Below are 12539 nucleotides of genomic sequence, written 5' to 3' on the forward strand. Positions count from 1 at the left end.
AAAAAAAAAAAAAAAAAAAAAAACACGCAGAAAACAAGAGCACTGACCAAAACGCAACTAGCTAGAAATTAATAAGACATTTTTTTTAAATCCTGAGAACTCACAGTGGTAAACAGAATAATGGTTCTCCAAAGATATCCACGTCCTAATTCAACCTTACATACAAAAAGTACATTGCAGGTGTGGTAAAGTTGATCTTGAGATGGGAGGATTATTCTGGATTACCTGGTTGATCCCATGTAATTACAAGGATCCTTATAAGAAGGAGGTAGGAGGGTCACAGCGAGATAAGAGACATGATGACAGAAGCAGAGGAGAGAAAGAGAGAGACAGAGATAGAGATATGAAGATGCTATGATGCTAACTTTGAAGATGGAGAAGGGGCCCTAAGCCAAGGAATGCAGGCAGCCTCTAGAAGCTGGAAAAAGCAAGGAAACGGATTCTCCCCTAAAGCCTCCAAAGGAAACACAGCTCTGTCAAAACCTTGATATTAGGACTGTGGACTCCAAATAAATTTATACTCCTGTTAAGTCACTAAATTGTGTTAATTTGTTATAGCAGCAATAGGAAATTAATACATTCCATGTATTTAGAAATAAAGCACTTAGACCCACGAAAAGATATCATAATGAAAATCAAAATTTATTAGACTGAATAATAAAAATGCTTCCTGTTATGGACCGAGTTGTGTTCCTTCCAAATTCATATGTTGAAGCCCTAACACGTCCCACGGCCCCCTGCCTGCACCCCCCACCACCCGATGCTTCAGAATATGGCTGTATTTGGAGACAGTGTCTTTAAAGAGGTGATTAAGTTAAAAGGAGGCTCTTAGGGAGGACCCTGCTCAATCTGACTGGCGTCCCTATAAGAAGAAAAATCTGGACAGACAAGGAGACACCAGGAATGCAGGCACATAGGAAAAGACCATGTGAAGACATGGTGAGAAGGCAGCAAATGCAACCCAAGGGAAAACGCCTCAGAAGAAACCAGACCTGCTGACACCTAAATCTAGGACTTCTACCTTCCAGACCTGTGAGAAATAAATATCTGTTTTTTAAGCCACCATGTCCATGGTACACTATGGCAGCCTTAATAACCTAATTCACTTCCTATTAAAACTTAAGGGCTACACCTAAAACAGAAACTTAGTGTCAAACACATATATGGAAAAAAAAAAAAAAGATCAAAAACTAATGAGTTAACTACTCATTTCAAGAAATTAGAACAGTAAAATAAACCCTAAAGAAAAATTTTAAAAGAAAATACAAGTAAAAGCAGAAATTAATGATCTATAACAGAGATTAACAAAGCCAATAGTTCTTTTTTTTTAAAAGACTCGTAAATTCAGAAAACCTCTGGTGAGACTGATCAGTATTTTAAAATGAGACAGCAATTAGGCATCCAACGTCGGGAACAAGCGCCACAAAAAACAAAAACAAAAACGGAAATGAATAAATATGCTTCAGGCATTAAAATAAATAATTTCATACAAAATATATGAGAATTCAGAAGAAATGGACAAATTTCTAGAAAAATGTAACTTACCAAAACTGACTCAATAAGAGAAAACCTGATCAGTCCCTATAACTATGAAAGCTATTAAATTGGTAGTATTTCCTAGGAGACCCAGATGACTTTGCCAGCCAATTATTTCAAACAGTCAAGGAATAAATAATTCCCCTAATCTTATGTAAAAATTCTTCCACAGTATAGAAAATGGAAATATTCCTCAAGTCACACTATGAGGTTAGTATAATCTTAATAGCAAAATGTAAAAGAACAAAAAATCATAGGTTACTTTTACTCATAAACATAAGCATAAAATTCTTGAAATACCAACAAACTGAATTAAATAATATAAAATAAAAAGGATAATAAATAATGCCCAAATTGGATTTATTTTAGGAATGCAAGATTAGCGTAACAGAAGCCAATTATTATGATTCACCACAATTACAGACTGAAGGAGAAAAATTATGTGATAATCCTAACAGTGCAAAAAAGCATTTGATCAAATTCAATACCCATTCATGAAAAATACTCTCAGCAAACTAGGAATACGAGAGAACTTCCTTAATTTGACAGAGTATTTACCAAAAGTTGAAGGCAAAAACCATGCTTAAAGGTAAAATGTTGAAAACTTTGTCTTTGAGATTAGGTGCAAGAGAAGAATATTCATCATTACCACTTCATTCAACAACACTGGCTGGAGGTCTGAGCCAGTGCAGTAAGGCAAGAAAAAAATCTTAAGCATTAGAAAAGAAGAAATAACACTCTCATCTGAAGATACTGATTATCAATATAAAAAAATCCAAAAGAATCTATAGATAAAGAAATTTTAAATATCATATAAAAATATGAAGTACCTAGGAATAAATTTCATAAAAGTTGTGTAAGACCTCTAAGAGAAACAATATAGCTTTTCTGAAAAACATTAAAAATGATAAATAAGTGAATGTAGATTTTAAGATCCATAGATTAAAAGACTTGATAACAAGATACCAATTCTTCCCAGGCTGATTTATAGAGTCAGTAGAATAAAAATCCCAACAGGGTTCTTTTTTTAAGTTGACAAGCTGATTCTAAAATTTATATGGAAATACAAAGAAGAAGAGCCAAGACATTCTTGGAAAAGCAGCAAAAGACAGGAGATTAATACACTTTATAACTGTAATAAATCAAGATCCTATGGTACCGGCATTGGGATAGACAAAATGATCAACAAGAAGGAGAGCACAGTCCAGAAAACAGACCCAGGCATAAAAGAGCACTTGATATAACAGACTGAGCATGTCAGACTTCCCAATAAATGGGACTGGAACTAAGTGTCCGTATGAAAAAAAGAAATTGTACCCATATGCAAATAAATCAACTACAGGTCAATTAAAAACCTTAATGTGAATGGAAAAGCTATAGGATTAATTATCTTGATGACTAAAGGATTTCTTAAATAAGCCACAAGACGCATTACTCATAAAGGAAAACACTGGTAAATCTAAGCACTATATTAAGAACTTCTGTTCATTGAGACACTGTTAAAAAAAAAAAAGTGGGTTTCCCTCGTGGCTCAGTGGTTAAGAATCCGCCTGCCAATGTAGCGGACACGGGTTCAAGCCCTGGTCCGGGAAGATCCCATATGCCGTGGAGCAACTAAGCCCGTGAGCCACAACTACTGAGCCCACGTGCCACAACTACTTAAGCCCACGCGCCTAGAGCCCATGCTCTGCAACAAGAGAAGCCATCGCCACGAGAAGCCTTCACACCGCAATGAAGAGAAGCCCCTGCTTGCTGCAACTAGAGAAAGCCCACGCGCAGCAATGAAGACCAAATGCAGCCAAAAATAAATAAATAAGTTTATTTTTTTAAAAAAAGTGAAAAGCCACAAAGTCAGAGAAGATGTTTGTGACAAAGGACTTATATCTAGGATATATAAGGAATTCCTTTTGTTTGGCATAGCACCATTTTGCAATCGTAATGAACGAACAGATCTATGTACTGAGAATCAACAGCTGCTAACATCACAGAGGGGACAGCCACATATTATGTGCCTTCTGAAGAGGAACCTGACACCTATTACGAAGAAGTCTTGGTGAAAGAAACAAATGGAGCCTGGTTCTGATTAAGCCTCTAGATCCAATTACCAATTTACACCAAATACACAGGACAGAAATTACACACTACACTATGCGAATACAATTGCAAAGTTGTTATTATGGGAAACTCTACAGACGAATGATACAGTTTTTACAACAAATTAACTGCAAGGGATAAAAAAAGAGAAAGAGGAAAAAGCCAATAGATTTAAGACATAAAGAAGACATTAAAAAACGTGGGTAGAACTAAACTATAGTGTTCAGGAATATAAACTTGGGAGATAAGGCTTTTTCAAAAAATGGAGACCATACCTTAAGACGGGATTTTGGTTTCTTTTAGAGGAGAAGAGGCACATGGATGTTCCTAGGAGTCTCCTGGAAAGTTTCTATCTCCTGACATGTGACATTCCAAGGGTATTCACCTTATAATAATTCACTAAGTTGCACATCTGTTTTATGTACTTTCTATATTTTTATTATATTTAACCATAAAAAGTTTAAACATGAAGAGACAACCTAAAAATTAGCGCTTTGGTTAATGGGAACTACAGCTTCCAAACTAGGCACTTGGCCAACCTAGTCTCCAAGGACCAGACTTGACCACTGCCCTGCCAGCCTTGCCAAGAAGTCAGCTACTGCAACTTCCCTTCTGTAACCTGTGTTCTCGCACAAAGCAAGAGAATAGACTGCCTGCTGTGGCTGCTGAAAGTCAGAGTCACTGACCCATTTCCAAAGGAGGAGAAAGAACATCAAGAGCTTTCATCTCATCATCTGCATCCAGGTCCATCCCTGGGGTTATCTCCAACAAGGTCATGGGGATGTTATAATCCTGAAGCCACGAAAGAATTTTCACATGTGGCCATTCCCCACACAACATGATATTTTTTCTTTATGTAGAACAGTCTATGAAGTATTACTAACTAATTAAGTCTGATCAGGGAGAAAGGCTGCCAATTAAGTAAAACGAAAGGTTTGGGAGATAAAGCTGAGGACCTGGAATCACTCTAGAGATGCAGCTATTAAAGAACAGGTAAATTTGGTGTCCCAAATCTTAAAACCTCTCCTTTAATTCCCAGGAAACAGCATGGTCCACTTTGACCATGTTCTCTGTTGAGAGCAGTCTGCAAACTTTTCTAAAGACTTTGGGTAGGTAACAGGCTATCATGTCAGGAGAAACAAGCCACTCTCCTAGTAAAAGACTCCAGTCCCTTCTCCCTCTGAAGGCTGCAGAGTACTGCGCCTTCACCTCCTCTCCCATCACCTCTGGGGAAATCCTGAAGATGGGAGGCTCCGCTGTGTGAAGAAGAGAAGTTTGGCTCTGAATCTTCTCAATCCCAACCTGAGAGATTCTCCCTCTCTCCTTAAGAAATTAAGTCTATACACAAACTGCAAGATAAAAAAATAAGAGACAAGGCAAGCTAGAGAGGGAACCTATAGAGACATCAACCAATTGTAATGTATAGACTGTGTGTGGCTCTGATTCAAATGAACAAACTTAAAAAAATACTACTTTAAGAACACTGAGTGGATATGTGATATTAAAGAATTTTTCAGATGTGATAATACAATTCTCTCTTTTTTTAAAAAGTCATTTTTTCATACACATTCTCAACTACTTAAGGATATTAAATGATATATGCTTTACAGTAACTGGGGTGGTGAAGAGGAGGCTGATGCAGGTACATGAAACAAGGCTGGCCATGAGTTAAGTTTTGAAACTGGGTGATGGAGACAGGTATTCATACTATTCTCTTCGCATATATGTGTGTGTGTGTGTGTGTGTGTGTATGTACGTATTATATATGTGTGTGGGGAGAGGTTACATTTTCAAAAATAAAAGTTTTTTTTTTTTTAACTCAGAGTGTTTCCCTGAAGTCATTAGGGCATCTGATTCTTCTCAGACAACTCAGAGAAAAGGGTATCTTTTCTCCTTAGCCGATTCTTTAATTGAGGATACCAGCCTAAATATCTCCGTGGTAAAAACCACTGAAGCCAGGCTTAGATTCTTTATAAGGCAAAGGGGATGTCCTGCATGCTGTCTCAAAACCAGCAACCTGCCATGGTTAGTAGGTGTCCAGTAGCCAGGCATCACTCTGTTCTTTGCTCAGCTGGCAGGGACTTGCTGCATCTATTGCTCAGGATGCAGGCGGCCTGCAGCAAGGTAAGTCCCTGATGAACAAGTGCTGAGTAAAGATCTGGAGCCCTGCCTCAGCCTGTCTCACTTCCTCCCCCAGCCAGGCTCCTCCCTTGCAGAATTTTTTTTCCTGCGTCACAAACACAAAATGGAGTTAGCTGGGAGCAAAAACAATCTATCTAAAATGGCTGAATGCAGCAGGGAGTGCCAGGCAATAAAGCGAAGGGAAAGGGCACCCCCTGCTGTCCAACACACAGACCCTATTTTTCTTTTTTTGTTAGTTTTGCATATGTCAAAAGAATCAATCCTACAGAGTCCAAGCAATTTTGTCATGAATCTTGAAAATTATGTTTTAATTCTAAATTTCAGAGAGTAGAAACTGAGGCTAAGAAAGGAAAATAATTCTCCGTTTCTAAAGACAGAGCAGAGTCAAGGCACAACAGCAGCCTGAGTCCCAGTTATACTTTGGTTATGATTATTAAGTTTCTAAGAACCTGCAGAACAGAAGGGAGGTCCATCTCAGCACAGTATTCCCCAACTTAAGAAAGAGCTAATGGCCCCCGGAGTCCCACAGCTATAGCCATCACTTCCCCAGGAATTCCTGTTGCAGGCTTCTCTCAATGAAGACCACAAACAGGAAATGGAGGAGTGGGGAGTTGCCTGACATCCTGGCAACTAAGTTCCTAAGAATCACAGGTGGGAGTGACTAAGTGGGATAGGAAAAAGGACTTTGGTGAAATACTGCTGAGAACACAGACTGGCTCTAAAGCCAGTTACACCTGAAGGGATGAAAGATTCAGGTTGATCTATAAAACAACTCCACCTATCCTTAATTCTCACTTATTGTCTCAGGACCACACACTACTTGCTCTGCACAGGATGAAGCCTGCGGCATTTGTCCCTATTCTACAGGGAACACCCTCCATCGTCTTATGCTACAGCTCCCTTGAGTAAACCAAATACTTTATGACTAAAAGAGAACACACGAGAAAGATGGAAAAAGCAGAAATATGTTGAAAAATCTGTGGATCTAAGGCACCAACGGTTTCCACTACTTAAATGAGGCAGCACAAACGTGAGTTTATCCAATGTCCATAAAGTGAGATAATGGCAATACATACAACACACATGAGCACAGAATCATAATAGGAAGTTAAAAAAAAAAAAGTGGACTCTGGTACCACTACAGTTCTCTCTAAAAAAAACCAGGGTCTTTGTGGAAGAGGCCTAGGTCTCCCTAGCATATCTGAAAGATTAGAATACTTAGTTAGACCTCTAGGAAATAACAACAAACTTTCTGTGAGGATAACATAGCTATAGAATCACCAAGTCCACCCAGCATACAATAAACCATGTCTATTAAGCTCTACACTAACTCTTTGATTCTGGGAAGGGGACAGAGCAAGAGGGCCCTACCATGTGCGAATGTAAGAAGCAGCCCATGTGGGGGATTTCCACTTTATACTCCCCATCGCTGTAATATGCACGGGGGGAATAATTCAGTACCTCAAAGCCACTCGTAGGTATACACCTCGGTGGGAGATGGGGAACAGATAAACAGAATGCCAGTTGAACAGCTGTTATTCCTGCCCAAAGGTAACCACATTTCTATCACTGACCTCTTGGCCAAAATAAATACCTATCTGTTAAATCCAACAGAACTGGGCCATCATGGATGTGCAAGCTGTAAGGAAGGATGGAGCAAAGTGGCAGAGATGGATAAATCTGAAGGTCAAGAACAAAGCCAGACAGAATTCCAAGTCTACAAGAACCAAGTGCTGAGTTAGCAAGAAGGGGGCAAACAGAAGTGTGAAAGGGTGGCAGAAAAGCAGCATTCAGAATCTGGGCACTTCACAAGCATTTGCTCATTCAGACAATACAGTCATTGAGCTTCTCACAGATACTTTCCCAGCACACCCAGGATGGTGACTCAATAAGGGAGTGCTAACAACGAGATCAGCTTCAGAGATGTGGGTGGGTAGGGGCTAGAAGGACAGGCACTGCCCCAAGCAAGTCAGCAAAAGGGTAGGACAGGTTTATGTAAGGGAACAGGCACACAAGAGGGCAGGAGAAAAGGCATCAAAATAAGGTGCTGGGAATAAAGACTTTTCCTTCCTTAAAAAAATGAATCAGGATCTGTATAAGGGGCTGACGTATTTTTAGATTCTCTTTTAACCTATAGGTTCCCTTCCATCTCCTTTTATCCCTTGAGATTTACTTGTTGAAGAAATCAGGACACTGGTCACTGGTGAAAAGCAAAGACCACTGCCACAGTACCAGGACAGTCCCCAGCAGCTAGCATTCTAAGGTTTTTCTGACATTCCTGCCTTCTTGCCACTCCCTTCAATAATGCTGGATTCTGAGCCCAACAGACCTGGGGTCAAATCCTGGCTTGGTATTAACTTGCTATAAGCTCTCAGTAAGCAAAGGACATGTTAACTACTCTATACTTCATATCTGTCGGTTATAAAATGAAGATAATACCTATTAGGCAGCATTGTTTTCATAATTAGAAAGAATGGGTGATAAGCCTCTGTCACTGTATCTGACATTAAATAGGAATTCTGGGACAAAATGGAATGAGAAGACAAAATACATTCATCTTTTCCTAGGTGCTGAGAACAGTTTTAATCTCTGCTCAGCCTACCTCCCTCACCCCCCAACCTAAACACGGAGTAAACTGCAGAATTCTAAGCCATTCTCTGTAACAAAGGATCCTAGAAATACCCTCTATTTTATTCTGGGTTTTGGGAGGGGAAAGTAACAGGGTAAAAGCATAACAAAGAGAACAGATGGAATAAACACCCAGCCCCCAGCCTGAGTCTGCAGATGCAGCTGCTGGTTTTCGTCACACTGCTGTTTTTTTCCTTTCTTTGTTCCTAAGGTGGAAGCCAGGAAAGGGTGGGTGGAGGCGGGGGAAGGGGTGGGGATGAGGGCAGGACCATCATCACTGTTACAGAAAGTCACCTGATAGTCTCCTCCAATCCCTGGTCTCTGACCTCACAATCTGGAACCGGAGCCAAAATGGCTCAACTGCGCACACCCCGTGGCTGAAAAGAAAAATGCAAGCAGAACAGGAATGCAAGGAGAATAGGAAAAGGGGGACATTCTTCTTGGAAGGATTTTAGCAGTTTTTCTTGCAAAGAGGAAATTTAAACACACACAGACAGACAGGAGAGTGCCTTATCTTTTCATCTAATATATCCAAGAGAAAAAATCACTGACTTTAAGAACAGAGTTGGGATAGCTGAAGGATCAGGAGGGATGAATGATTCCATCCCATCTTGCAGACATGGGGCTACCAATGCCCTTTTGTTGTATAACTGGGGCTCCCTTACCCAGGGGAGCAGACAAAAGAACAAATAGCCTTTTAAGTTGTAATCTGACTTTTCGAAGAGAAGCAGGCTAGGATCATTAGGGAGAATGAAGTAAAAGATGCTGTTACCTGCTCTACAGAACTGGGTATTAGCACTCTGCCTTGCAAAAATTCATTTATTAGGTCCAAATACTCTAGAAACCCCCTTTTCAAGCATTCTGGACACTAGCAAATTTCCTTCTTAACCCTTTTGTCTTTCCCATTATAAAAATAAGAGACCACAGTATAGAAAAGTTGAAGGAAAAAAAAATCTAGCAACCTAACAAAATCTGTTATAATATTCTGGTATATTCCCTTTCAGACTTTTACTTCTGCATTTTTTTCTGTAAAACACAATTGCAATAAGGATTGAATATAATTGTTTCCTGCATTTTCCCACCTAACACTGTATCATGAGCATTCTTCCATGTTGCTCCAAAGGCGATGGACCAGTCATAAAATGGGATAGTTATAGGGTATGAAGTTCTACAGCAATTATCTCCAGAACAAAAACTAAGTAGGAAGGCCATACCCTTTTATGGGTAGTGTCCCTGTGCTAGTGACACAAAGCTCTGATCCTACTCCAGGGAAGTAGCTGGAGGTCTGGAAGGCCCCTTAGCAGAAGTTCTCAAATCTCTCTTCCCCATACCACAGTGGCTGTAAGGCTCTAGTATGAATTGCTGTATGTTTAGAGCTGGTGTTGGTAACTAACTGTTTAGTCATTACATGAAAGAGTTTGCAAGGAAAGCAGGGAGAACACAAGGACACGTGCACACTAAGATGCAATCAGATCAAATGGGTTACTGCAGGGACTGTTTCCAAAAAAAGGACAGATTACTTCATTACTATATGTATTTCTGTTTTATCGTAGTGTTCATTATAAAAGTGATAATTAAAAAAATTTTTAATTTAGAATTTTTTTTTTAATGAGAAAGATCTCTATGTACTAATAAGAAAAATCTCCAGGATATAGAAGCAAGGTATAGAACAGTACAGACAGTACTTTTGGTAAGGGGAGGGAGGATAAGAATCTATATTAGTATTTGCTACAATTGCATTTTTCAAAAACTCTAAAAGAAATTAATAAAAATGGTTACTTCTAGGGAGTTCCCTGGCAGTCCAGCGGTTAGGACTCAGTGCTTTCACTGCTGTGGCCCGGGTTCAATCCCTGGTCGGGTAACTAAGATCCCGCAAGCAACATGGCACAGCCAGGGAGGGAGAAGGTTGGGATGCATGAATACTAGGAAGGGAATTAAGACTTTTTAAAAATATCATCTTGGACTTCCCTGGTGGCGCAGTGGTTAAGAATCCGCCTGCCAATGCAGGGGACACGGGTTCGAGCCCCGGTCCAGGAAGATCCCACATGCCGCGGAGTGGCTGGGCCCGTGAGCCACAGCCGCTGAGCCTGTGCGTCCAGAGCCTGTGCTCCACAACGGGAGAGGCCAAAATCTTTACTTCTGAACTACCTATATTACCTACATAAAAAATAGATAATAGACATGCAGAAAGAAAAGCCCCAGAGGAAACATTCTATAGTGGAGACACCCTCTGTACTCCCTGAAAACGAGTCTGCCCAACCTCATGTTAGGAGGCAGATTTGTCCCATACCAACGAAAAGCAAGTTCAGACCGAATGATTCCCAGAGAGTATAAGGGATCCTCAGAACAGTGCTTTTTCTTTGAGGCAGCACTGTTGGGCTCCAGTAGGAGCCCAAGAGCACTGGATCACTCTTCTGCAAAACCGATCCGAAGCCCAGCTCTGCTCTCACATTTCCCTGAGATCCCATTCCTCTTCCTACACACGTCTCTAATCCCTACCAACTCCAGGTCTCCATGGTGAGAGAACAACCAAACTTGAAGAAGAGTTATAGCTGCACAGCTGCAACATCTTTCATCATGATCTGGACTTCCTCCAGTTCCTCACAGCTCCATCTTTGTTGTGTGGGCCTGAGAGACCTCTCATCATCTGCCCTCCATCCACCCTCTCCAGGCTAGTCACTCTCGAAGTGCTTCCCAGCTATTTCACTGACTCCAGGGAGCTTCTTCAGAAACATCCTTCTAAGATGCCTATCGAGACCTGGCTGGGAGGATGGCAAGAAAAGAATTTTGTAAAAGCAAGTGTGGTACCAGTTAACATAAAATGTCAGATTGTTTCCTAATTGATCATGCATGACCTCCATAAAAACAAGGATAATTGTACAACACTCACTCTGACAGACACATCAAAATGTTATTACAAGAAAAAGTAGAAAGCAGCTTCTAGACTACGGAAGAGAGTGGGAAGACAGCGAGCAGAAAATGGAAAAAAATAAATACTGAAGCAATGGATCAAGCCATATTAGTGTATTACATGAGGAGCTTGTTAAAAACATACTCTTCGACAGTCCTTGTAACTTGCAATCTCTGGAGGTGGAGCCCAGGAATTTATACCTTTAACAAACTCCTCATGTAATCCTTATGCACACTCAAGTTTGGGAATTACTGGTAGAAATAGATATTTAAGGGTAAGGACTAACTGCACTAAGATGACAGAAATTTAGGCAATACTCATCTCATACTAGATGGCCTGAGTCTCAGCCAATGCCATATAAAAGAACATTTTGTTAGAAATAAAATCTGGAATCTGTAGGTAATGGGAGATAGGACCTTGAGTTTAAAAAATACAGTTTCAGTCTGTGTATGTCTAGAATAGTAACAGGGGCACAAACTAAAGTCTGAATAGCTAGAAAGAGGCTCTAAAACTGGGATTATTTTAAGATAATCAGGAGTTAACAAATGACAGAGGGGGCTGACTGTAAAAACCTTTCTGCAGCAGCAAATTCTACCCAAGATAGGCTAGGGGAATTCCCTGAAGGAAATTAATTCAGTATAGTATCCCTGGGAAATTATCAGTATATAATCAGTGGGTAGTTCTATTGTGTGCCTAAAGTAGCTATTCAGTAGAAATTGAGACAAAGATGGTGTTAGGAATGTGTATATAATGGGATTACAAAATGAACTACCAAGCTGGTAAAATTTAAGCCCCTCTTTAAGCCCTCTGAAATGAAGGCTATGCTTTCATGAAAATATCAGACTAAAACAAAAACAAACTCAAAAGCATTCTCCAGCCTCTGGGCCCCCAAAAGAGCACTAATATTGCTCCTATAAAAATACAAGCTGCAACAGGACAAGATCCTTTCGTTAAAGGGCAAGCTATAGCTTCCCGTCTTCGTTTTACTTATCAGTCCTCCAAATGAATTTCCTGACAGGTAGAGGGCAGCATACCAGGCAGTGTGTATTTGAAAACAACAGAGGTTGCCTCTCTCTAACGTGACTGCGTCACTACCAGACGTAACAATGACACATCTAAAATAGAAGAGCTCCATGTGCCATCTGGTGGTGAAAAAGGAGAAGAGCACACTGCAGATAAAATATATCGAATTCCTCTAGTTTAGAAGGAATTAAAGTTTAATTATCTT

General features: G+C 40.1%; 1 protein-coding gene across 1 annotated transcript in view; it reads right to left on the reverse strand.

Annotated features, from left to right (window-relative positions):
• The window catches only part of LOC129392350 (protein diaphanous homolog 1-like), a 42497-nt gene extending 31566 nt beyond the window's left edge, over nt 1-10931 (reverse strand). Inside the window, exons 1-2 of the mRNA XM_055086810.1 lie at nt 10900-10931; nt 8695-8777 (exon numbers count right to left, since the gene is read on the reverse strand). Coding sequence (XP_054942785.1) covers nt 8695-8777; nt 10900-10916 — 100 coding nt within the window. The 5' untranslated portion in view covers nt 10917-10931. The remainder of the gene's footprint in view (nt 1-8694; nt 8778-10899) is intronic.
• Between the last annotated feature and the right edge of the window lie 1608 nt (nt 10932-12539).

The sequence above is a fragment of the Physeter macrocephalus genome, chromosome 8, assembly GCF_002837175.3.
Source record: "Physeter macrocephalus isolate SW-GA chromosome 8, ASM283717v5, whole genome shotgun sequence".
Taxonomy (NCBI): domain Eukaryota; kingdom Metazoa; phylum Chordata; class Mammalia; order Artiodactyla; family Physeteridae; genus Physeter; species Physeter macrocephalus.